The sequence below is a fragment of the Melospiza georgiana genome, chromosome 2 (assembly GCF_028018845.1).
Source record: "Melospiza georgiana isolate bMelGeo1 chromosome 2, bMelGeo1.pri, whole genome shotgun sequence".
In the NCBI taxonomy this organism is placed as follows: domain Eukaryota; kingdom Metazoa; phylum Chordata; class Aves; order Passeriformes; family Passerellidae; genus Melospiza; species Melospiza georgiana.
The window spans coordinates 16,666,256-16,688,265 of record NC_080431.1 but is presented as its reverse complement, the minus strand read 5'-3'; the positions used below and the strand labels follow the sequence as shown (position 1 = coordinate 16,688,265).

The window sequence follows — 22,010 nt, the reverse complement described above, 5'->3', positions numbered from 1 at the left end:
AGATGTAGAAAAAAAGGGTTTATTTATGATACAGTGAGGTTGGAATGTAATAATAAAAGCCAAGAAGCACCTGAAGCAGGAGTGAGGTGAGTTACTGAGAAATCACTGTCATTGCTATAAATATTAATCAGATTATGTGAACATTAAATTTGTAGCTGATCCTCTTTTCCCTCCTCTCTTGCAGCACTGACAGACAACTTTGGGCTAAATTATTTCTTTCTACAGAAGAAGGAAAGAACTAGCTATTCTTGCAATTATCACCCCTTTTCTACAGGAAAGGATGATGCCAAATAAATGCCTTGCTTCCCTCCCCTTTGCTTTTGCAAGGATGACTCTGTGCAGGTTGGGATGGTGGCCATCCCACTGCCACTCGTCCCCAGCTGCCAGGACAGGACACATTAATGAGCCAGCTGGCAGGGCTGCCAGTTCTGTGTTTGAGGGTCATGTGGGATCCAGCACTCCTGCACACCCTACCCTGTGTGCTGCTCCAACATGATGCCCCTAAAGCCTGTTTGTGATGAGTGGCTTCATTCTGGAGAGAAAAAGGTGCAATGCAAAAACCAATTGCTGCTGCTGTGGGGGTGGTGTGACACAGATGAAATGTCCACAGCATGGTGGAGCAAGGGATTGTTTGGCTTGGGAAATGTCTAGGAAAAAACACCATCAAGTTTGTAAAATAAAATAAAATGGTAATCTTCTTCATGTAGACTTCTAACCAAACTGAAAGAGTTGCACTTTGTGATTTTCTGTTTTTGGGAGCCTATGGGGTTTGTTACTGGCAATGGTTAAGTGCTAAAGCATGGTGAGGCTTGGGAGAAAAAAAAAAAAGATAGTGTTGAGTGTGTTTGAAATGCCCAAGCAGAAAATACTAAAACGCAAATTAGGTTTCAGTGCTGAACGTGAGCATTTTGGACCACAGCATATTTTCAGTATTTTGCAACAATTTAGGACTTAGATCGTCCTGTGTTAATTTATGGAACTGCAGCTGTTAGTGTTTACTGTTGTGACAAATACAGTAAATAGAAAGATACATATATTCTCTTCAGGTAAAGGTGGTGGGTATCTGACCAAGAAAACCTTTTATTACTGAAGTTTTTTTGGTGTTTCAAAGCTGTGAGTATTTCTATCAATCATTTGGCAAATGATGTAATATTAGACTAGCAAAAAATGTGTATATATTCTGCATAGTGGGAGGACACACCACTAGATCTGTTCGATTTAATTTGTGTTATACTTAACTTGCTTTTACAGACATTTAAAAAATTACTTTCCATTCAGCTTTTGAGGTAATAAGTTAAGAAAAGCACCAACATGATTTATTCAATTGTCTAACCACCTCAGAAGGCTCCTCAGTATAAGAACTACGCGACAAGGAGGTTCCTTTTACTGTGAGACTTCTATAAGTTTTTCATACAGACTTGACATCTGCTGATATGGCTTCGGATGAGTCCTGCCTTGAGTGTGTCTCCCGAGGGCTTGCTTTGGAAGGGCTGGTCGATGGTGGTGAGCCAGAAGCTGTATTTGTTGGCAAAGTAGTGGCAGGTTCCGCGGGCGCCGTTGCATTCGATGAAAGGAGTCGCCCTGAAATCCTCCAGGCAGCTCCCAGGGGAAACCAGCGACTGTCCTCCACCTTCATCACCAGCAGCAGTGTGCTAAGGGAGACAAGCAGGGCACTGTTCAGAGCGCAGCCTCAGGCAGTGCTGCCATAAACTCACATGTGTGAAAACAGAAAAACCACTAGAATTGCTCCCAATTCTTATCTCCAGAGCAGAAAGTTGGCCAGTCCTGCAGCTGTGTGAGGCTTTGGCTATGCTGTAACTATATAAATCAGCTAGCCCACGTACTGATGCCTCTTTGAAATCTTCTAACAAACATCTTTTCTGTAGTTAAGATTTTCACTGTTGGAAATCTTAGAATTGGAGAATCATTTAGGTGGAAAGGGCCCACTGGAAGTCACTTCCCCCAGTTCCCTGCTCAAACCAGAGCTGACACACCAAAGCTGCCCTCAGTTGCTCCATGGTGGAGTTGTTAATACCTCCAAGGATGGACCTCCCGCAACTTGTCTGTGCATCTTGCTCCTCTGTTTTACTGTCCTCATTAAGAACAATTTTTCACCATATATTTAATTCAAACTTCCCAAATTATAAGTCTTACTCTGCATTGCATGTGAGGAGCACTGCAGAAACAGAATTAACTTCGATACAATAACTAGTTCCTCGTATGAGATGTTTTTTTTTTGCTGACTGAGGATTGTTCCTTACTCAGGGAAAGGAGGTGACAAATTTAAGCCAAGGAATTAAAACAGCATGTACTCTGAGAAAACCACAAGTGTGCTCTACTTCTTCCACAGTTGCCTGAGAAGCAAAAATGAATACACCAAACACTTTATTTGCTCCACAAGCTAGCTGGGAAAATGGGGATTTTTCTCACAGTGCTGACAGACTTTGTTCTGGCAAAAAGTTCTTGCTAAGGTGACAATTTAGCTCTTAACAATGTTCAGTGTTTACATGGGGCTCTGCAAATATTTAATTAATTCTTGAAATTCTTGTGAAGGAACTATGAGATTGGTATCAGGGCTTTTTATAGAAGCAAAAGAAAGGTCAAACACAGGGATGGTAAAAAATTTGATCTACTCTCTCAAAATGTAAGGATTTTTTTTGTACGTAATTTTGGATTTGCCTGTATCTTATTTTCTGAAAAATCTAAGTTTTTGGCTTTTGACAAACAAATGGCTTGTGGGTAAGATTGATTATTGTTCTTTTATGATGTCTCCTGCCACAGAAATCTTTTTTCTTTTCCAGTACTGTTTACTTCAGGATTCAGCTCAGTCTTCAAAAATTAACAACATGGGCAAGCTGCTACAGGTTTTGACCATTGTGTTCATCAAGCAAGTCAGAAAAATGAGCCTCTGTCAGACCATTCACTGACATTTTAGATGCTCTTTACCATGCTAAGCTCTCTGGGGCTCATATTATCCCTCTGTACAGTCTTGCAAAAAATGCTCAGGCCCTTCAGTAGGTCTTCTGCTGCACACCCAGCTCTAAGTTTTTCTGTAACATCCCATCTGCTAATTATAAGATCACAAGATTGAAGAGCTCATGCAAATGATGGGATGTACAGCTCAGCTCTTGCTGCCAACAACACTGAAACTTAATTTTTAAAACAACCAAAGGCTGTCTCTCTTTCCAGAGTAAGTGAAAGACTTTGGCTTCAAAATCGTCAACCAAAATACCAATGATTTTTAAATTTCGAAAAGATGGGAAAAAGAATGTTGCTGCTTTTCCATTTTTTTCCCCCTAGAAGAGCTTCTTAGTAGTGATGTATGTAAGTAACTCCAAATCTTTAGCTGTGACAAGCTCTGTATGCTCCTGTTGCATCTCAGTGCAATTTTATCTGTTAAGTCACAGCTGTCCTTTAATTCTCTTCTGAAGCGCTATTTTGTACATAAAGTAAGGTCTCCAGATGCTACTCTGACAAGAGACAATTTTCTCTGAAATTCACAGAAATTTTCATCTTCCTAGAAATTACTTTTGTAGTTCCCTGGTTCCCCAGTATGATGCATGGTTTTGGTCTTGCTGCCTCTGAAGCAGAGCCGCCTCACTAGTACCAAACACTCAAATTTAAACCCCATTGCTGCACAAAATGTGACCCTGGAGGCCCAATACCATAAGGAAGGAATATCCGATCCACAAACTGCGCCAGCCTTCAGGGCAGTGAGGAATAGAAGCTTCTTGGCTGTGGACAGCAATTGCCACAGCTGGGGCCTCACAGACCGAGCAGCGACTGATATATGGCTTAATGTCTTCTTCTGCCACGGGCATCATTGGGAGAGGTGCTGTAGTGGAGAGCCAGTAGGATTTATCATTTCGACTTGCATAGTAGCAAATATCCCCAGGGTTACAGTAGAGGAATGGCATGGTGCTAAAGCGAGACAAACACGAGCCAGCCAGCCCTGTTCAAAAAGAAGAAGAAAAAGGCAATCATTCTCACAGAAGACAAGGTACATTTCCAGTTTCCTGCTCTTTCCCAAGTACCTGCCAGGAAAGCCCCATGGTCCAGAATGTTTTGCTGGCTTTACAGGTGCCCTCAAACAACACTAATGATTTGCAGGAGCTCTCTCAGGGACACTCCATGAAGACATGTAGTTTTTATATTCTCATTTTGGTGCTTCCTAAGCCTGTTTGTTGTAGTCCCAGCTTTTGGAATCCAGGCTGCTGCCAGCAGCTGTAAGACCATGTCTGGCCAGTCTGTTTAGGTCCACTCTGGCCAGCTATGGACCCCGGCCCACATGGTCTTACATGGACAAAAGCAAAAGACCAGAAGCACTCTTCTCCATGTGGGGATGAATGTCCTCTGTTTACTGTCTTGAGAACCACCAGATGGAAAAACCCGCATGGGAAGAGACCTCATGGCTCATGGCGGGAGACTTTCATACCCAGGGAACGGGGGGCGGAGGAGGAGGACCATGGCAAATGGGATACCTGCAGGGAGGCGTGAGGGGAGGGACTGGGCAGGGAATACACCACCAGGGGGGTACTGGGGACAGAGGTGGCTGAGGGAGAAACCGTGTGATAGGAGAGGGGGAAGAACAAACCATGTGATATAACATAAACTATTCAGTGCGATATAAAGACTACTCTGTGCAAATCTCTCATAACCCAGTGGAAAACAACAACTAAATAAACTATTTAGTGCAATACAACGAGCAGTATTTGTACATACCTAAATCCTGGTTGTGTGCTTTCTCTTGCCCTTCAAAATACAGCAGGCTGTATCCACTCCAGAGTTTGTTCATGCCCACTGGGCACATGGGCTCTTGGTCGGACTGGCTGTGCTTCACCAGCAGGTATCCCATGCTGACACTGCGGCCCGGCATGCCCGGGGGCCCAGGGCTGCCAGGCCGGCCCGGCTGGCCTTAGAGCAGAGCACAAAAGAAAGAATCCAACTGGGTTTGTGCTCCCACAAAGGATCTGGTGCTAGCTGATATTCCAGCTAAGCTGCTGACCAACAGCTTAATGGCATGATGCCTTTGCTTTATGGTAAGTTATTGTTAGAAGAGCTGCAGTTCTAGGATTATAACAGTTGCTGGATAAGGCTCCCTGGTTTCTAACATAATGAATTTCACACCAGAACTAGAGAAAGTCACAAATAAAGTTCTGATGAATTTGAGCATACAGGGATGAGCAGATTTTCCCTTTAAAATATTTTCTTAATCCAAGATAAGGCAGTGGTTGTTGGACTTCTTGCATTTGCCTCATACACTTGAAACTATGCTCTGCAAATACCTTTTTTTGTGTGCTTAGCTAACTAAGATAGTAATAGTTCTGCTCTTTGATTTGATAAGGACACAGGTATTTCCTTTACAGACACATTCCCTTACACTTCATCCATCCAAGTTTCACCTACCCAGCCATTCATCTCCATGAATGTAACTGTTAGTTAAACACTAGGCTGAAAATACTTAAAGAGAATAAATACAGTCAGAATGGAACAAACTCATAAGTGGACTGATATTTACAGCTATCAAAATTTATTCTGAAAATACTGCTCTAAGGTAACTCTTAACATTTAATTAGTTGTCCCTTGTGAAGTATCTATGAAAACAGATGCTTTCCTCCCCTCCCCTTCCCTCCCCTCCTGCACCTTCCTTTTGCTCCCTGCCCTCTCCTCTTGCCCCCTCCTCTCTCTCCTCTCATTTCTTTTCAGTTAAGTAGCAATAACAGAGTGATGAAGTGCAGAGAAATGGGAAAGAGGAAAAAACTGCTGTGTGAAATCTCTTACCTTCAAATCCCACTGGACCCTGAAATCCCATTCCTCCTTGTTCCCCTCTGGAGCCAGGAGGAGCTGGAATGCCACCCCTGCCCTGGAGTCCTGGCTCTCCTGGTGAGCCTCTGAAACCTTATACAACAATGGTTGTAAGCACAGTGACTGCAGACATATCAACATGCCCATCCCACTTTGTTAACAGGAGCTCTACTTACGTACGTTTGGTCCTGTCTGCTGGGCTTGCACTGAAGGTAAGACCCTATGGTACTTGCTCAGGCAAAAAGCACCAAGTTCATTACAAAAGCTTGCTGGGGCCAAGACTACCTGAGTCCCACAACCTTAATCCTTCACTCTTGGCACCACTTATCTCTGATGAGGCTTATGGCAAAAGGTGCAGTGCATCAGCTCTACACTGATGCTATGTTATTCCCCAAGTTGACAGTGTTCCCACAAGAATGTGCACTTGTCCACCAAAGATGTTCAGTCTTGATGTGCATGAGATCCCTATCTGATGTTGCTTTGGCTTTGTGAGTGTTGCCAAAGTTATTCCCTGTTTTGCTTATGTTCTGAATGCTAGGAGGAGGAAGAAAGCTGAAGCCTCAGCTTTGGAAGACTAAAAATTAACTCTCCTTTCTGGATTACAGACTTAAAGTAGAAGAGCATCAAATCAGTGCTCTGGTGGCCTCAGTCTGCTAAGGGGAACAGCTTTCAGTCTGCATGTGTAATTCCTACCTGGATCTCCTGGTGGGCCCTGAGGTCCCATATCTCCTGGGCTTCCCTGAGGTCCTATACTTCCACGGGGACCTGGTGAACCTTGCTCAGCAACCAGCCTTGGAGGATCAGGGGCTCGCCCAGGAGAGCCTGGAGGTCCCTGGAAGCCTGTCATTAGAAGCAGGATGAGATAGTTTGATTAAAAATAAACACCTGAACCACCCTGTATTTTTTTCCTTAATGTACTTTCATCCAGAGACATGTTGCTCTTACTTGGCTGCATATGCATGAGAGGTCTGTGGTCTGCAACTCACCAGCTTGGGTATAGCAGCTATATTATATTGCGGAAATATGTGTGGGTATGGGATGTCCAAGATAAGACAATCTCCAAGTATGGGATCATCTCCAAGAGACTGTCTTCACCTGAACTGTACACAGATAGGCAAAAGGAAATTATTGATGCTACGGCTCCCTCATTTATGATACAGGAAGCTGGGAAGTTCCCCCCAAACAGCTGCAAGTCTCTGAGGTGCAGCACCATCTTATGGTGGGCTTCAAGAGACACAAATACGTGATGGTACAGATGGAGTGATGGATTTTAAAGCTCTCTTTAAATATTCAGGATGTCTTCTCTGGAGGGTTAATTTAGACAATAAATCCTTCTTTTTATTGACTGCAAAAGCGGCTCTGATTTTGGAGTTGGCACCTCATATAAGTCAAATCCATAAAGCCAAAACTTGACTCTCATGTTAAATTCAGGTATCTGCTCCCTGGAAGTTTCCAGAATTCACAGACTCATGCAGAATGGAAGGCTCTGGAGGTCACCAAGCCCAACCTGCTGCTCAAAGCAGGGCCAGTTAGATCAGCTCTGTGGAGCTGCAGAACGAGTGGTTTCAGCAGGAGTCACACATCTGACTGCACACACTTACCTGTTACTCCTCTATCCCCCTTGGGCCCGATGGGTCCCAGGTCACCTGGAAATCCTACTGTGCCCATAAAGCCAATGACACCTTGTTCACCCCTGGGACCTTTAATGCAAAATGATAAGTGGCATTATTGCATTTCAGTACAAATCAAGTGAGTGCAAAAGTCATGGTGTTAAAGCTGTTGTAGCACAGAAGGCTCCCCTGCTTCCTGCCACGATCAGCATTTCCCATCCTTACCTTTTGGTCCAGGGAATCCAGGCAGGCCAGGACTTCCTGATAATCCAGGATCACCTCTACTTCCTTTTGGGCCGATTTCTCCAGTCCTACCTGTTTCTCCACTTTCTCCTTTGCTTCCTGGTGGAGCAGGTGATCCAGGCTGCCCCTGTGGTCCTGGATAGCCTGTTTAGAGGACATATAGATTGTAATCTGTTTATACAGATTATATAGATTGTAATCTGTTTATACTTAACATCTGGGCACACAGGAAAGTAACAGAACTATCTAACTGTATCCCATCAGGTCCTATTTCCTTAATTTAAGCAGGGGACAGATTTATTCAGCATTCCTGCTCCTGCTCTCAGGCTGGCAGCAGTGGCAGAGGAATTAGAGTATGAAGCTCCCACAAAACAGTGTTATCTCAAGCAAGATTTCAGCAGAAATAGGGTGCCTGCTGAGATACAGCCTTCCATGAGCTATTCCTTCACTAGCAAATGCCCCACTTCCCTAGGTGTTTCCTTGCTTCATCCTAAATTATCCAAGTTGCTAGAGAGAAATCAGAGAGCAGCAAGTATCTGACTCAGAGCCAAGGGCTTACTGTTCTGTGTATCTTAGTGCTCAGTTGAACATCTGGAACCAAATAAGTACTTCATGCTGTCTTGGGAATGATGGGAACAGCTTCTTTTTCTAGAATTTCATATTGCCTGAAGCTAAACCTGGCAGGTTTCTCTTCAGTTACCTCTGCTGCTTACAAGACATTTGGACTTTTTTTTTCTGAGGAGAGAATTACCCTTACTATGTAGGGTTTTGAGTGGGGCATCTCTTGTGCTGCCTTTTGAATGCTGCCTGGATCCCATGAGGATACGATTGCAAGATGTATGCGGCAAAGTCAGAGTGAGCCATACTTGTCTCACCATTTTGGCTGGGATATGGTGTTCCTGTTTCCACTCTCCTGACTGCTTGGAGAGTTGGAATCAGTATGCAGAGTTAGGCCAGCTAACATCCTCTTTAAACTTGGAAGCCTAGGCATTTTGTTGGTTTTCAGGTGGTTTGTCTGTTTTAAGTTTTTGCTGAGTTTACAAAAAAATTTCCATCCATCATATAAAGATGTTAGTGGAATAACTTCTGCTACAAGCTCTGTATAGTGGCACTGCTGTTTGAAATGATTGTGCAGTCCAATAAGGAACAGGAATTTTCAAGAAGGAAGAGCTAATCCTTTCCAGTGTAATTTAGCTTGCATGGTCATTTCACATAGGAGAATTTTGTGAATGATTAAGACTATTTAATAGACTTGCAAGTCTGCCACAGATCTCAGATTTTAGATTAGTAGATTAGCATAATGCTTCTGAAAGTTGTCAAGAGAATTCTGGATTATTTAATCTATTATTTGCATAAAGATCAAACCCTCCCATGAGGACAACCTGGAGGAACTGCCTTTTGCTTTCAAGAGCTTATTATCTATCTGATAACCTCTCTATTATCTGATCTACCATGAGTTCTGTTCAACAATTTTAGTGCTATATTTAGGGATACTTTACTGATTCAAGGCAGAAATAACAATGACTGCTGTTGCATGAATTACCTGGCACTCCATCTAGACCTGGGGAGCCTTTATCACCAGGATATCCTGATATATTTGAAATCCCAGGAGGCCCTGGAAATCCTTCCTGCCCAGGAATACCAAAGGTTCCTGGGACTCCTGAAGGGAAAAAAAGAAATAATTAATACTGTAAGAAAAATGCACAATTGCAATTAAAATGACTCACCTTAGATTAAGGAGTGGGATTTCCAAAATAGAAAACACCTGCAGTTCCCACTGATTTTTGTTTTACTTTTTCAGATGATACTGTGGAAGTTTGTTTTTTTTTTTTTAAAGAACCAAACACTGTCCTCTGCCAAAGCTCTCTGGATAGCAAATTACATTTCACTGTGTTGAATACTAATAATCTTGTGTCTGCCAGGTAAAGTATTATTTCAAGATAGGAAATACTCAAAATATAATAGGTATACTGAAGCAGGCAGGAAAGCAGCTTTGTTCTTCTGTGCCTGCAGGGTCAGGGCTGACAATTAGCATTATCTGGTGTGAGTTAAAACCAAAAGTTCAAATCCAAGAAGTTCTACAGAGATGAAAAATTGTTAAGCGGTCAAAAATCTGCCCTACCAATAACAGATTATTCTTTTGTTAGGAATTTGACCTTCTGTTTATAATTGTGACAAATAAAAATGAATGAGGGAAGCTGTTTTTTTGAATGCTTGACAATAAATCTCTGAATGGTGTTTGAGATGGCATAGCATGTTAGTAACAATAAAAGAATATGTAACACAAAAGAATATGTATGAACCATTGAACCAAGCAGGCAAAGGCTTTGTTTAAAAAACAACCCCCCCCAAAACATATGTAATTAGTTTATTTGTTCATAACATCAGTCTGGTGGCTTCTTGATGGATGAAAACCAGGTGGTGACCCATTCTGAGATGAGCACAGTCTGCTACAGCACAGAGGGCTGGAGCTTACTCTGCACAAGGGGTAGATGGCACCAGCAAAGCACTGGGTATGGGAACAGAGCCCCCGAGGTGCCAGCAGGACCATCACACATTGAGAGGCAGTGAGGCTTTCAGGAGAAAGGGAAATATGGACAGGTTTGAACACAAAGAGCTTTTGTGTAACCAGAACTTGATTGAAAATATTTGGGGAGCTGATGGCTGAGAGTAGCTCTGGCATTTGCAGCTTGCTGAGCCCAGTGGGTGCTACAAGATGGGGAGGCAGCCAGGCTGTGCAGCACTGGGGAACACACACTGCTGATCCTGAGCAAGGGCTGGCTGAGCTGCAGCACAAACTCCAAACCGTGACCTCCCCAGCTTCGGGAGTTCACCTATTCACCTGTGTACCCCACAGTGTATTTTGTGTATTTTGTGACATCTCTAACACCCACAGATAACAAGTCACAGGTGGATGCCATTCTCTGAAGCACAGACCTGGAACACCTCTCTCTCCCTTCTGGCCTGGAGGTCCTCGGCTGCCTTCTACTCTGCTTGGCTCTCCTGCTTCTCCTTTGTCCCCCACTGGACCTGGGAAACCTGCAGAGCCATACCCATCTGGACCTGTTGAGTTGTTCAGAATAAAGAGGAAAGCTGAAACATTTCTGCATATAACAGTGCATGCTAAAGTACATGTACAGAGCATGTGGATTTACAAAATACATGAGTCTGTAATGGCTCATTGGATAAGAGGCTCATGATGAGAAAAAAGGCCTTGAAGTTTTAACTTTATCAGAGGAAAGAAACAATGATTTGAACTTGTGTTCTGATCCACCTGTGGGATAGCACATAGTGTATGAGTTGTTTGCCAGAGCCCACAATAATGAAGCACATTCCAAAGCTTTGAAGGACACAGTTAAAAAAGTTGCCTTACAGAGATCTCACTGACCAAACTTGAAGAGAACACAATGTTGTGCCTGTGAACAGGCAGAGTAACAGCCTCACTTACCTGGTGATCCTGGTAAGCCCTTAGTGCCCGGTAAACCATGCAGTCCACTGATTCCTCTGAAGCCAGGCTGGCCTGTTTTAAAATTATATTAACTTTTTATTAGTCTGTATATATTCCTGGGCAAAACAAAATCAAATGCTTGAATAAGTGCTATTCTATGTTAAAATGTGCTGAATTATATGCAAATTAATTAATTACTGTAAGTTTATTATTAAATACACCACGCTATGGTTTTGTGATTGGCAAATTTTGTTCTTATCCAATAAACTCATTACTCAAGAGATATTTTTAAAAATGTCTCTGATCCATCTGGCAGCATGTCATTAGTTCCAGTCTTGCTGCCATAGTTTTTTTAATACCCATTTAGTTTTCCAAAATCCTCAAGCCAAGACAATTATGACATAATTGTAGACTCTAAATGTGGTTATAATAAAGCTGTCTTCAGGAGCAATTCATTCTGTGTCATTTAAAAAAAACCCAAAACTCTAAAAAAATGTCTGATAGCTACCGTTACTATTGTTACAGGTAGAATTTATTCCATCTATTTGTACCTGTCAAAGTGGTAAGTATGATGTTAAAGCTAGACAATGGCCAGAGCTCTGGAAGACTATTCAGTCTCAGAAAAATAAGTGTCTGTCTGTCTCTCTTCACTGTCTAAAAAGGCAGTCTTCATAACTGTATTAGCTTAGCTTTGAGGCAGATTCAGATAGAAGAATCTTACTAAAAGATTTCTGGCTGAAAGGTAGAAAAAAATCTGCCTTAATATATTAAGGAATTAAGTGGCCACCATTGAGATTCCGTATTCTGTGACACAAACAGCTTCATTTTAAACTATCACCTGCATTTTCACAGCACAATTCTGCCTAAACCATAAGTCATTTATTCTTGAAACTAGATATTGAATCAGTTAAAAGTTTTTGGCGATGATGCAGGACAAATACATTGTTTACTATCTAATGCCACATTATAATATTCTCATATTGTATATTACTACCCTTGATGCATGTTTAATAATTTTTATTGCTTTTTTTCTTCCTAGCTGTCACGAAAAACAAAAATGTTTCTTGCAAACTGCTTTCCTAGTTGAAGAGGTCATAAACAGTTAAAACGAGCTGAAAAGACACCAGAAGCCATAAATCAGCAACATCTCATTGTTAATACACTTGGACTTTGTGAGGAACAAATATTTTAGTACAGGAAACTCTGCCACTCTGAACTGCAAAACCCCCTTTCTTCTTCTTCACTCCAAAAGAACATTTACAAGTGCTCACACAGAAATGATTGAATAGCTGAAGCTGTACCTGCTTGTCCTGGTAAGCCAGGCCAGCCAGGAGCTCCCTTTTGACCTGTAAGTCCAGGAGTCCCAGGGCTTCCTTGCTGCCCTGGGGGGCCAACCAGTCCTGGCAAACCTGCGTGACAACAATGAATCATTGCTCATGAGCATCCTTAAAACCAACAGCCAAAACTTGTGCTACTTTCATTCTCCCAGGCAGAAAAATAAAGACCTTCCCTTCTTGATGGCATTGTATGGCACGGCACTGGTCATCCAAGTGGAAGAAAACCAAAGAGAGCACAGGTAGGAGAGACAAAGCATAAAAGAAGAGCTCATTACAAACTTCGGATTTCTGACAGCCTCAGAAAGACAGCAGGCTCCTCCTAATAAAACGACTTCTATTGCCAGTTACAAGTGATTTCATTTCTGTGCATGTCACTTTCCCCTTCTGCTGCACTTGTTTTGCCTTTCCCACTGATCAGACAAGAAATGTTTCCCAGTGAGGCACCTGTTGAAGTTCTTCCAGTCTTGGCTGGAGTTTCTAGGCCCTCTAATGAGAAGAAATGTGGAGCAACTGTTCTAAAAGAGCATTTCCATGATCCTCCTGCAACAGGACATGTTCTTAAGCCCTGAGTGTGTGATCCAGCCACAGCTGAACCTCACTTGGCTTCTCTCGTAGAGTTGGCCCATGATCCTGGCTCAAAGGCTCTGTAACTGTGTCCTGGGAGATACTGACTTCATTTATGGCAGGAAAGGTCACTGAAAAGCCTACTCCTTGTAGTATTGAGACATTAGAATACCTGAGTATGGCAGCAATCAACACTTTGACTGGACACATGGTTGCTATAGAAAAGGAAAAACTGGTATCAAGTAGAGTTAAGTTTTTGCAATTTCCTCTTAACTTCTGCTGTTTTCACATCCTTGTCACTGCTCCTCACCAATTTACAGAATGCTAAGCATATTAAAAACTTGACTACTTTCTTTTGATGGAAAGAGCACTTTTCTTTGTCCTCTTAAACAATGTTATTCTTTGGAGTATTAAAAAGAATATTTTACCTTCTTGTCCCACAGAGCCAGGGACACCCTGTGTGCCCTTGAGACCTTCAATGCCAGGGAAACCAGGATCACCACCTTCTCCTTTTGGTCCCACACCTCCTCTTATGCCTGGAAAACCACAAAACCAGTATGTTGTTTTAATTCCTTTAATGTTCTTTTAAGCAAACGAGCATAACATGAACTTGGCTACTGAATGGGTCCTGGTCTTGCCACATAAAGACATTCTTCTAGTCAGGGTGCTTACATAATCTGGGAGCATGAACAGTCCTCTGGCCAAATGATCATTAAACTTGTTTTTAAAAGTGCTCCCAAATTATGTGGAATTCATATTCAACACTAATGATGTTCAAGTACATTGCAGGTACAGGGAAATTTAATATACTACCTAACAACTCAATCGAAAATCTACAAGACTTTGTTATCCCACCTTCTAGAATCATGGCCTGATAATGCTCCTTTTGTCATCAACAGCAAAACAAATTATACAGAAATGTTTACTGGAGTTGCCAGTGATGATGTTTAATGCAATAATGGCACTTTGAGTTGAAGAGGTAAATATAACACATATTAATTTCAATAAAGAAAAGATTAACCTCTCCAGGAGTTGTCATAAGAACAGAGGTTCAAGAGCCACCAAAAGCCCATGGAAAGCTCCCTCTCCCTTCCTCTGGGAACTTTGTTATGTGAAAAGAAATACATTCAGACAGCAACTGTGAAATGAATACCTGTTAAGCCTGGCACACCAACTTCCCCTTTCAGGCCTGGCATTCCTGGTAAGTTTATAGTGTCTCCCCGATCACCTGTTTCAAACAAAAATGCACACATGAGTGGTAAGGCTTTAATTTAAACAGTACTTCCTATTGTTTTGAAGGAATTTCAACTTCAGAGGCAAAATTCTGCAACTATTATCTTTGTAGAATAAAAGAGAAGAAAATTAAAGACAGCAAAAAAAGCGTCTGGAACAGCTTCCCTCCTTGCCACAGAAGGGTTTATTCATGGACAGCACATGTTGCATGAAATGAACAGTATTAACCTTTTTAGAGTCTTCCACACCTACAATATCATTCTGTGAGACTGCAGAAGGACTCTGAGATTGCAGACACACTGAGACCCCTCAGAACTTAATGTCAAGTATTTGATGGGTGATGAATACAGAGAATGCTCAGATAAAAGAACAAACTCACCTATTTCTCCATGTGAGCCAGGAGTACCAAAATGGCCTGAAATTCCTGGAATGCCCTTTTCTCCCTATCATATGATTGAAAACAAGCATCAGTTAGTGAAGATGAGGATTTATTCAACCTTCCAAGCAGCTGACTTTGGAAATACTAAAAAAAGGCTATTAAAAGTACCACTTTTGAGTTTTGTAGTACTTTATAGAGTAATGCGGCAGCAGTCTGTTAATCTAAATCAGTACCAACCAAGGGACAAGTTATGTTTGCAAAGGCTTAAGTTTGAAATTGAGCATTATGCATATACAGCAGTGAGTCCTTGTGCTGGTTTTGGCTGGGGAAGAGTTATTTTTTTTTCACAGTAGCCAGTACAGGATTGTGTTTTGGATTTGTGCTGGAAACACTGTTGATAACACAGGGATGTTTTCATTCCTACTGAACTGTGCTTACACCGTGTCAGGACATTTTTTGCTTGTCACTCCACCCTGCCAGTGAGCAGGCTGGGGGTGAGCAAGGACTTGGGAGAGGACACAGCTGGGACAGTTGATCCCAACTGACCCAATGGATATCCCACACTATGGCCTCATGCTCAGCATGTAAGGCAGATGGCATGGTGGACTGGGGGTAACAATGCTTGGGGATTGGCTGGGCATCAGCCAGTTGGTGGTGGGCAATAGTTTTCATTTGCATCACTTGTCTTTCTTGGGTTTTATTTATATATCATTCTTATATTATGATTATGATTATGATTATTACTACCACTATTATTATTTATTGTTATTGTCGTTTATTTCAATTCTAAAACTGTTCTTATCCACAAGTTCTCTCACTTTTACCCTTCCAATTCTCTTCTCCCCATCCTGCTGGGGATGTGTGGGGGAGCAAGCGACCAGGTGAGGCTTAGATTCTGGCTGAGGTTAAACCATAACAGTCCTGCAGTCCTTGGTTAAAAAAAAAATCTTACTGAAATCTGAAGGCAAAGAGAACCTGAGAAAGGAACATAGTTTTTGTCTCTCTTAAATAAATGATGTCTATGAATCTACTGTCAGGCCTTTTCTAAGCTTTTATTTCTTCCAGTGTAACTTATTTTGCAGCCAGAGTTAATTACAATGAATTGCCCTCTAGAAGCTAAGATTCTCATGCTTTTCTACTGTTAGGTAAGTGACAGAGAGTAACTTTTGGCAGTGATACCATTAAGTCCTGGGACAAAGAGAAAAATAAGCCCAACACTGAGAATAATTTTTACCAGCAGCTGTGGCAACAGGATCAAAGATCTAGAAGGAACCATCTGGATCGTCACTGGCAAAATGCCGGCATATGAAATTTGGACTTCTCACAATGAGAAAAGAAATTACTCTGCCTGATGAATGTTGGAGGGAGCAAGCAAAAGTATTTGATCTATTCATCCAACGCTTATGGCATTTTTATCTTTGCACTGCTGTTCAGCAAAATTTCAAGGGGTGAATGCCACTTCCTGAGAAACTGAATGCCAGCACAAGGACACCCTTATTCCCTCATGTGCATGAACTCACCCTGACTCCTGTGGTGCCAGGGAAGCCTCTGATGCCAGGAGAACCAGCAGGACCAGGATATCCTTTCACACCTGTCAGCCCTTTCGCACCGATGTCTCCTTTCACACCAGCCACATAGCTGGGATGTCCAGGGGACCCTGGGGTTCCTGTCTTTCCAGGAAGGCCTGGCATTCCCTTGCTTCCTGCAGGCAGGGAAGAAGAAAAATTAATAAGGGAAGACTGACATGTAGGCTTGTGTGTAAGAAGTTTTCCTGCTACTGGTCTTCTCGAAAAATGGCACCACAATGTGCTGTACAAGGCAACACACACACACACACACCCCCACAAACACACACCCACACCCACATCATCCCCCAAAGCTTTCCTTGGGGGTGACTCTGTGAAATGCATCCAGGAGCTCAGGTTCTGCTGTCAGAGACCTTGCTGGGGAGGCTGCAGCCAAGTGGTACAATGAGCAGGGAATGTTTAATTTGGTAGCTGAGAAAAAGCACTAAATGAGAGTTCTGAATGTGCTTGCCTTGTTTTACTATGGCCACTGACCTTTTAAGCCAAAGAATCCCTTTGTGCCCCTTTCTCCAGCATCTCCTTTTTCACCTTTAACTTCCATCATCATGCTGGGCATGAGCTTTGGAGGGTCTCCTGGTGGGCCCTGATCCCCGCGGTCACCTGAAGGGTAAAAAGCCCAACCATGTTACAAAATGCTAGTCAGCAGCATGGTCAGAAAAAGTGAACAGAAGAGTGACTTAGGAAAAAGGATTGACCTTGCACAAGCTACAGAAAATCTATTTGCATGAAAAGTAACGTGCCAATACAACATGGCAATGGAAGAGTCACGCTTAAGAAAACATGAAAACTGAGTTAAACTTTTGTACATAAAATCCTGGGAGTTGGACCCAGACTCCTCTGTGATAGATAATTTATCTCCCAGTAGATCAGTTAGGAATCATGTTTTTTATAAAAAAAGCCCCAAAATCATGATTTATTAAAAAACCCAAGAAGCACAATGGAGAAAGCACAGAAAAGCAGTTTAGTTCTAGTGCAATGGAAACTCTCAATCAAAAAGCCTTGGGCAAAAGAAAGTGTTTGGATTTGTGACCAGCTATAGTGTTATTTTCTTGAATTTATTGGGTGATATCAGTAAATATCCAGAAGAAGGGACCCATACAGACTCTATGAGTGCCTTTAGTTCTTTGTGGGGTGCAGAGACAGGCCAGTAACCCAGACTTGTCTCCTATGATTATGCACTGTCTCATATTTCTTCAACAAGAAGTGTATTTGCACTTCTCTTCACAGGGGCTGTTTTCACACATGTCTTTTGCTGAGACTGTTGCTGGGACACTGTTCTGCAACCTCTGAATTGCAGACACTTTTGTAAAAAATACCAATCTCAGGGTCCCTAGAAAGAACATTTTGGTCTTGTGGCAAAACATTTATTTAAAGGCAATTGTGTGTAATCAAAAGAGGACTGAGTTACAGTTTTCATTTCACCAACAATAATACCAGCTGAATGTTTGTAACTTTTAAGTTTTTAATAATATTTGTGACTTTTAACTACATAATTTTAACTACTTAATTGCCTGTTTTTCTGAATATTTAACTGTCTTTACAGTGCAACTGGAGAAAAATCTAAATATTCTCCCCCAAACATCTTAGGCTTCCTGGGAAAATGCTCTCATGACTTCTGCACATGTCCAGGGGTGCCACTGTCTGAGTTCAGATGAGTAATAAGATATTTGTCTCCAGCCTTAAGTGTGTAAAGAAGTAATCTTTCCTTGAGTCTAAAATCCAGGCCTCTTGGCCAGAGGCCCATGTGTGAAATAGGTGGAGGAATGTCTGAGCTAAATTTAACATGTGAAAAATGAGTCTTCTTTGTAAAATAGTTCTGCAGATGTGAAGAGCAAACACACTAGTACCCCCCATAAGCAAATACCTTTGAATCCACGTGCACCCTGTGAGCCTTTATCTCCCCGAGCCCCAAATGGGCCAAATTCTCCTTTGATTCCCTTGATGCCTGGTCTTCCTTTTAGGCCTGTCATGCCTTTGAAACCATCAATGCCAGGGGAACCTTTCAAGCCTTTAAGAAAGAAGGGGAAGAGAAGTGTCACTTCACTCAGATTTCTGCAAATTAAGTCAATATGAACCAACTATTGTTTGGGTGCCTGGATGCCTACAGCAATCTGTGTGTCTGGAGCAGGCACCCAAGCTCTCTAAGAGGTAGTAGAGCTCCTGAGGTAGTGTGCTCTCAGAAGTACACAAACCTGCCTCAAGTGGCCAAGAAGAGGTGGTGTGGAGATGACCAGAACTTACTGCCTTCTTCTGAGAGATCAGTACAACCCCTCTCCTAGAGATGAGCTTGAGATATGTACCTAGTTCCACATAAGGCTTGTAGTCAGCCTGGTCTACAGGTAGACATACAAATCATGGGTCTAGGACTGGCTGGTCCTTTCTCACCAAAAATTTCCTATTTCTCGTTTCTGAACAAGAGAATGCTGTTTTACATGGGTAATGCCAACAAACAGATCTTAACTTCTCTCAAATGAGAGCTGATCTCAGAGCTAGTCTTGTCCTGTCTTTCCAGCTGATGGAACTGCAACATGTATTTTGAAGCATGCTTTGTGCTCAGCTTGGCTTCACATGGAGTTGAAGCCTGTTGAAACTCCCTGTGTGGTGTAGGCAATGTGCATTACACAGTTGTGTTTTCTTGTGGCTGGTAGGTGAGAATCTCACATTCTCAACATAACATCAGCGTCCTAAAGTCACCATTGAGGTCCTGTGTCTGGCATTGCTCAGTTCACAGCTCCCAGCTATAAAAAACTTTTAAACCAATGTTTAAGGAAACATCTCTTACATTTCACTGAGGACCAACGGGACTAGGACAAGGGTAAGACTTTTAGAGAGAAAACAGTAAATATTGTGTAATTTTTAAAATGAGAAATAAACCAGCCATTGCTCTTCTAAATAGGGCTGCATATCACAAGCTAGCACTGTGCCAAGCCCAACACAGTGGAAAACGGGCAGTGATTTTGGAATGTATTAGGCACATGATCCTAACTCTACTGTTTTAACTAGAGGGAGACCAGCAGAGAATATGTCTGGTTCATGTCTGCACAGAAAAGCTTTAGTCAAGCACTGCTTTCAAAGCAGCAGTTCAGAGCTCACCTTTATCTCCTGGAAAGCCATCCATTCCACTTATGCCAGGTGGACCAGTCACACCACGTATACCTGGCAGTCCCGTGTGACCCATGTCACCTTTGTCACCAGACAGACCCTTCAGGCCCACGGGGCCAGGAAAACCTTGCTCACCATCTTCTCCCCTAGCACCAGGTGGACCTGTTGTGTAAATGTGAGAACAGGGAGATTAAAAATGATGATTTCCTATAAGGTAGCTAAGAGGAGAAAACTGCTGTCCTATCAACTTCATATCAAAGCGGGGAAATCAGGATTTTTTTCATCAAAGAATTGCAGAAGTTATTGTAAAGATAAAGTAGCTCATCAACATGAACCAGCTTCGCTATCAGTTTGGTTCCACGCCCACTTGCAACAGGATCTTCCCCTCCTCTTTAATTCAATAATTAAGCCCCTTTTCCATAAGCCTACACTCATTTGGTGGCTTCCTTTTTCCAGTCTGCCTGACTTGGTAGGTGGCTACAGAAAGAAAAGCAGCAGCTCTGCCTGAGAAGATCATGCCCAAACTTAACTCTCAGCTGTGGAAACCTTACAGTGGCACTGCCACAGAGGACTATCAAGAGGAATGACACAGGACTGTGCTACTTCCTCACCGAGAGGTCCTTGAGAGCCAGGGCCACCATCTGGCCCACGGTTTCCTGGTGGACCTGGGAATCCACGTGTTCCTGGTGTTCCTGGTAATCCCATCAAACCAGGGAGACCTTGTGGCCCTGGATCTCCTTTGGCTCCTGGCGAACCTGGGCTACCATCCGCTCCTAAAAGACCAAAATTATGCGTTAGAGAGCATCATATGCAGAGAACATGCTTTTATATATTTCCTCTGTGCACATCCTCGGCTTCCAGGGTGTGTTTTGCCTTTGAAAATTCAATGAGAACAGGAAAAGCAAATTAAAGGACTGGTCTTTAGATTTAAAATAATTGATGTTACCACCAATGATCTCAATATTTGCATCAGATAGATTGACTGACTATTTCAAATGAATGATAACGATTTGGCATCATGTGGATATACATGCAGGTCTCTTTCAGTTTTAATCCCAATCTTTCTATTTTAATCCAAATAATTCTGTTATTCCCGATATCCCTGTCACATATGTATTAGTAAGAACTGAATCAAGCAGCTGACTGAACCACTGAAATAATGCTATGTATCTTTTCTAAAATTTTAGAGGCAGGAAAAGTAACATTTAAGACAGATGGTGGGATCTGTGTTATTGTTTAGAAATTTTCATGTAAAGTCATTACAAGGCATTTCTGTAAGACTGATATAAATTCCTAAGCAAAAAGGCCCTAAGTTTGACTACATGCACTGGGTGAAAAATTATGACTCTACCATAAACCAGTAAAGAGGGTGTTAAGTTTTAAAAAGATAATGCCCGTTTTTCATTCAGATTGGAAAAGTAGCAGCATACAAATAGTACATAGCATTTAAAATCCAGGTCAAGTGGATCTCTTTCTCTTTCTTCAGGTTTTGCATGAGTGTAGGTCCATTGGCTTGACTGTAGTTTAAAGAGCTTTATAACTGTGGTCATTTAAAGTGGGTTTTCTCAACAACAGCATACAGGCTTTAGTTTGCTATTCTGAGTGAAGTGGCAAAGGTGGTATAAATAAATTCCTAGTAATTTAATGTAGAATTTTAAAATTTCATACTTGTAGAAAAATTCATATGCTATCTGGAGCCATTCTGTCAGAACTGTAAAATAAATCAAGAACAGACAAACTAGTAATGCTTTTTATTTTCGCTGTATTTTTTACTATTTAAAACTTAGTTCTACAAAAATGCTTACAAAAAGGGTGCAAAGTCGCACCATATTATTTTTTTCAAACAAAATTAGATTTTGTTCCCTCTTCAGAGATGTTAGTGATGTTTTCTGCCTTTTCTCAAACTTGTTAAAGACCATAGAGCTGCTTTCATCCCTTTCATTCACTCTGTGGCTCTCCTGCAGGTGAAACCAGCTCTCCTCACTTCAAATAACTCTGAGATGATGCTCTTCTTTATTTATTTTCATCAAAAATCATGAGAAGGATATCCAAAACTAGTTCCTGCGATAAACCTTGCTTTGAGCTAGTCCTACAATTACTACTCCTTTCTCAGTTCCACACAGGGGAATGCGGGTAATCAGCAGTCCTAAATTTAATTATGGGTGCAAATGCAATTGAAACTGTGTAGCAGGGTATGCTAAATTCCACATGTGCTTTTAAAAGTCCTTCACAGAGTTGAGAGAGTGAAAAAATCAGATTTTGTGGAGAAACTCTGGTTTCTGCAGGGATTTTAGGGTATTTTTTATGGTCTGTGACATAACAAATGAAAATTAACACCCTGAAGTTATAAATAAGTATATAATACTATCTTTTTCTTATTTGTGAGTGCCCAAAAACTGTCAAGGTAAAATAGCTTATTAGCAGTTACCAAACTCTCTGTCCTCTTAGCTAAAATTGACAAATTCAGCACTACTGCAATGTGCTCATCAGCAAAGCCATGCAATACCCAGACATTTTTGGTGTGGGAAAAAAAATCTCAGTATCATTGCTGTATGTAAATGAAAATTGAGGATAATAGCAAAACCACCATTCCCTTAACTACAGGGCAAAAAATTAGCAGTACATCTGGAAGCAACGAAGATGAGCAAAGTCTGGTTCTCTGCTATCCTCCTGTAGTTGATTTCATGTAGAACAGTGTGAAGG

The 22,010-nt window shown here is 41.8% G+C and overlaps 1 protein-coding gene across 1 annotated transcript in view; it reads right to left on the bottom strand.

Annotated features, from left to right (window-relative positions):
* Positions 1–22,010, bottom strand: part of COL4A2 (collagen type IV alpha 2 chain) — a 143,362-nt gene continuing 121,352 nt past the window's right edge. The window contains exons 30-48 of the mRNA XM_058018759.1: positions 19,919–20,080; positions 19,299–19,469; positions 18,070–18,213; positions 16,680–16,805; positions 16,140–16,321; positions 14,620–14,683; positions 14,161–14,235; positions 13,436–13,543; positions 12,408–12,515; positions 11,107–11,178; positions 10,596–10,721; positions 9,202–9,318; positions 7,641–7,802; positions 7,407–7,505; positions 6,499–6,645; positions 5,782–5,898; positions 4,723–4,914; positions 3,666–3,952; positions 1–1,652 (exon numbers count right to left, since the gene is read on the bottom strand). Of these exons, the coding sequence (XP_057874742.1) occupies positions 1,398–1,652; positions 3,666–3,952; positions 4,723–4,914; positions 5,782–5,898; positions 6,499–6,645; positions 7,407–7,505; positions 7,641–7,802; positions 9,202–9,318; positions 10,596–10,721; positions 11,107–11,178; positions 12,408–12,515; positions 13,436–13,543; positions 14,161–14,235; positions 14,620–14,683; positions 16,140–16,321; positions 16,680–16,805; positions 18,070–18,213; positions 19,299–19,469; positions 19,919–20,080 (2,714 nt within the window). The 3' untranslated portion in view covers positions 1–1,397. The remainder of the gene's footprint in view (positions 1,653–3,665; positions 3,953–4,722; positions 4,915–5,781; positions 5,899–6,498; positions 6,646–7,406; positions 7,506–7,640; positions 7,803–9,201; positions 9,319–10,595; positions 10,722–11,106; positions 11,179–12,407; positions 12,516–13,435; positions 13,544–14,160; positions 14,236–14,619; positions 14,684–16,139; positions 16,322–16,679; positions 16,806–18,069; positions 18,214–19,298; positions 19,470–19,918; positions 20,081–22,010) is intronic.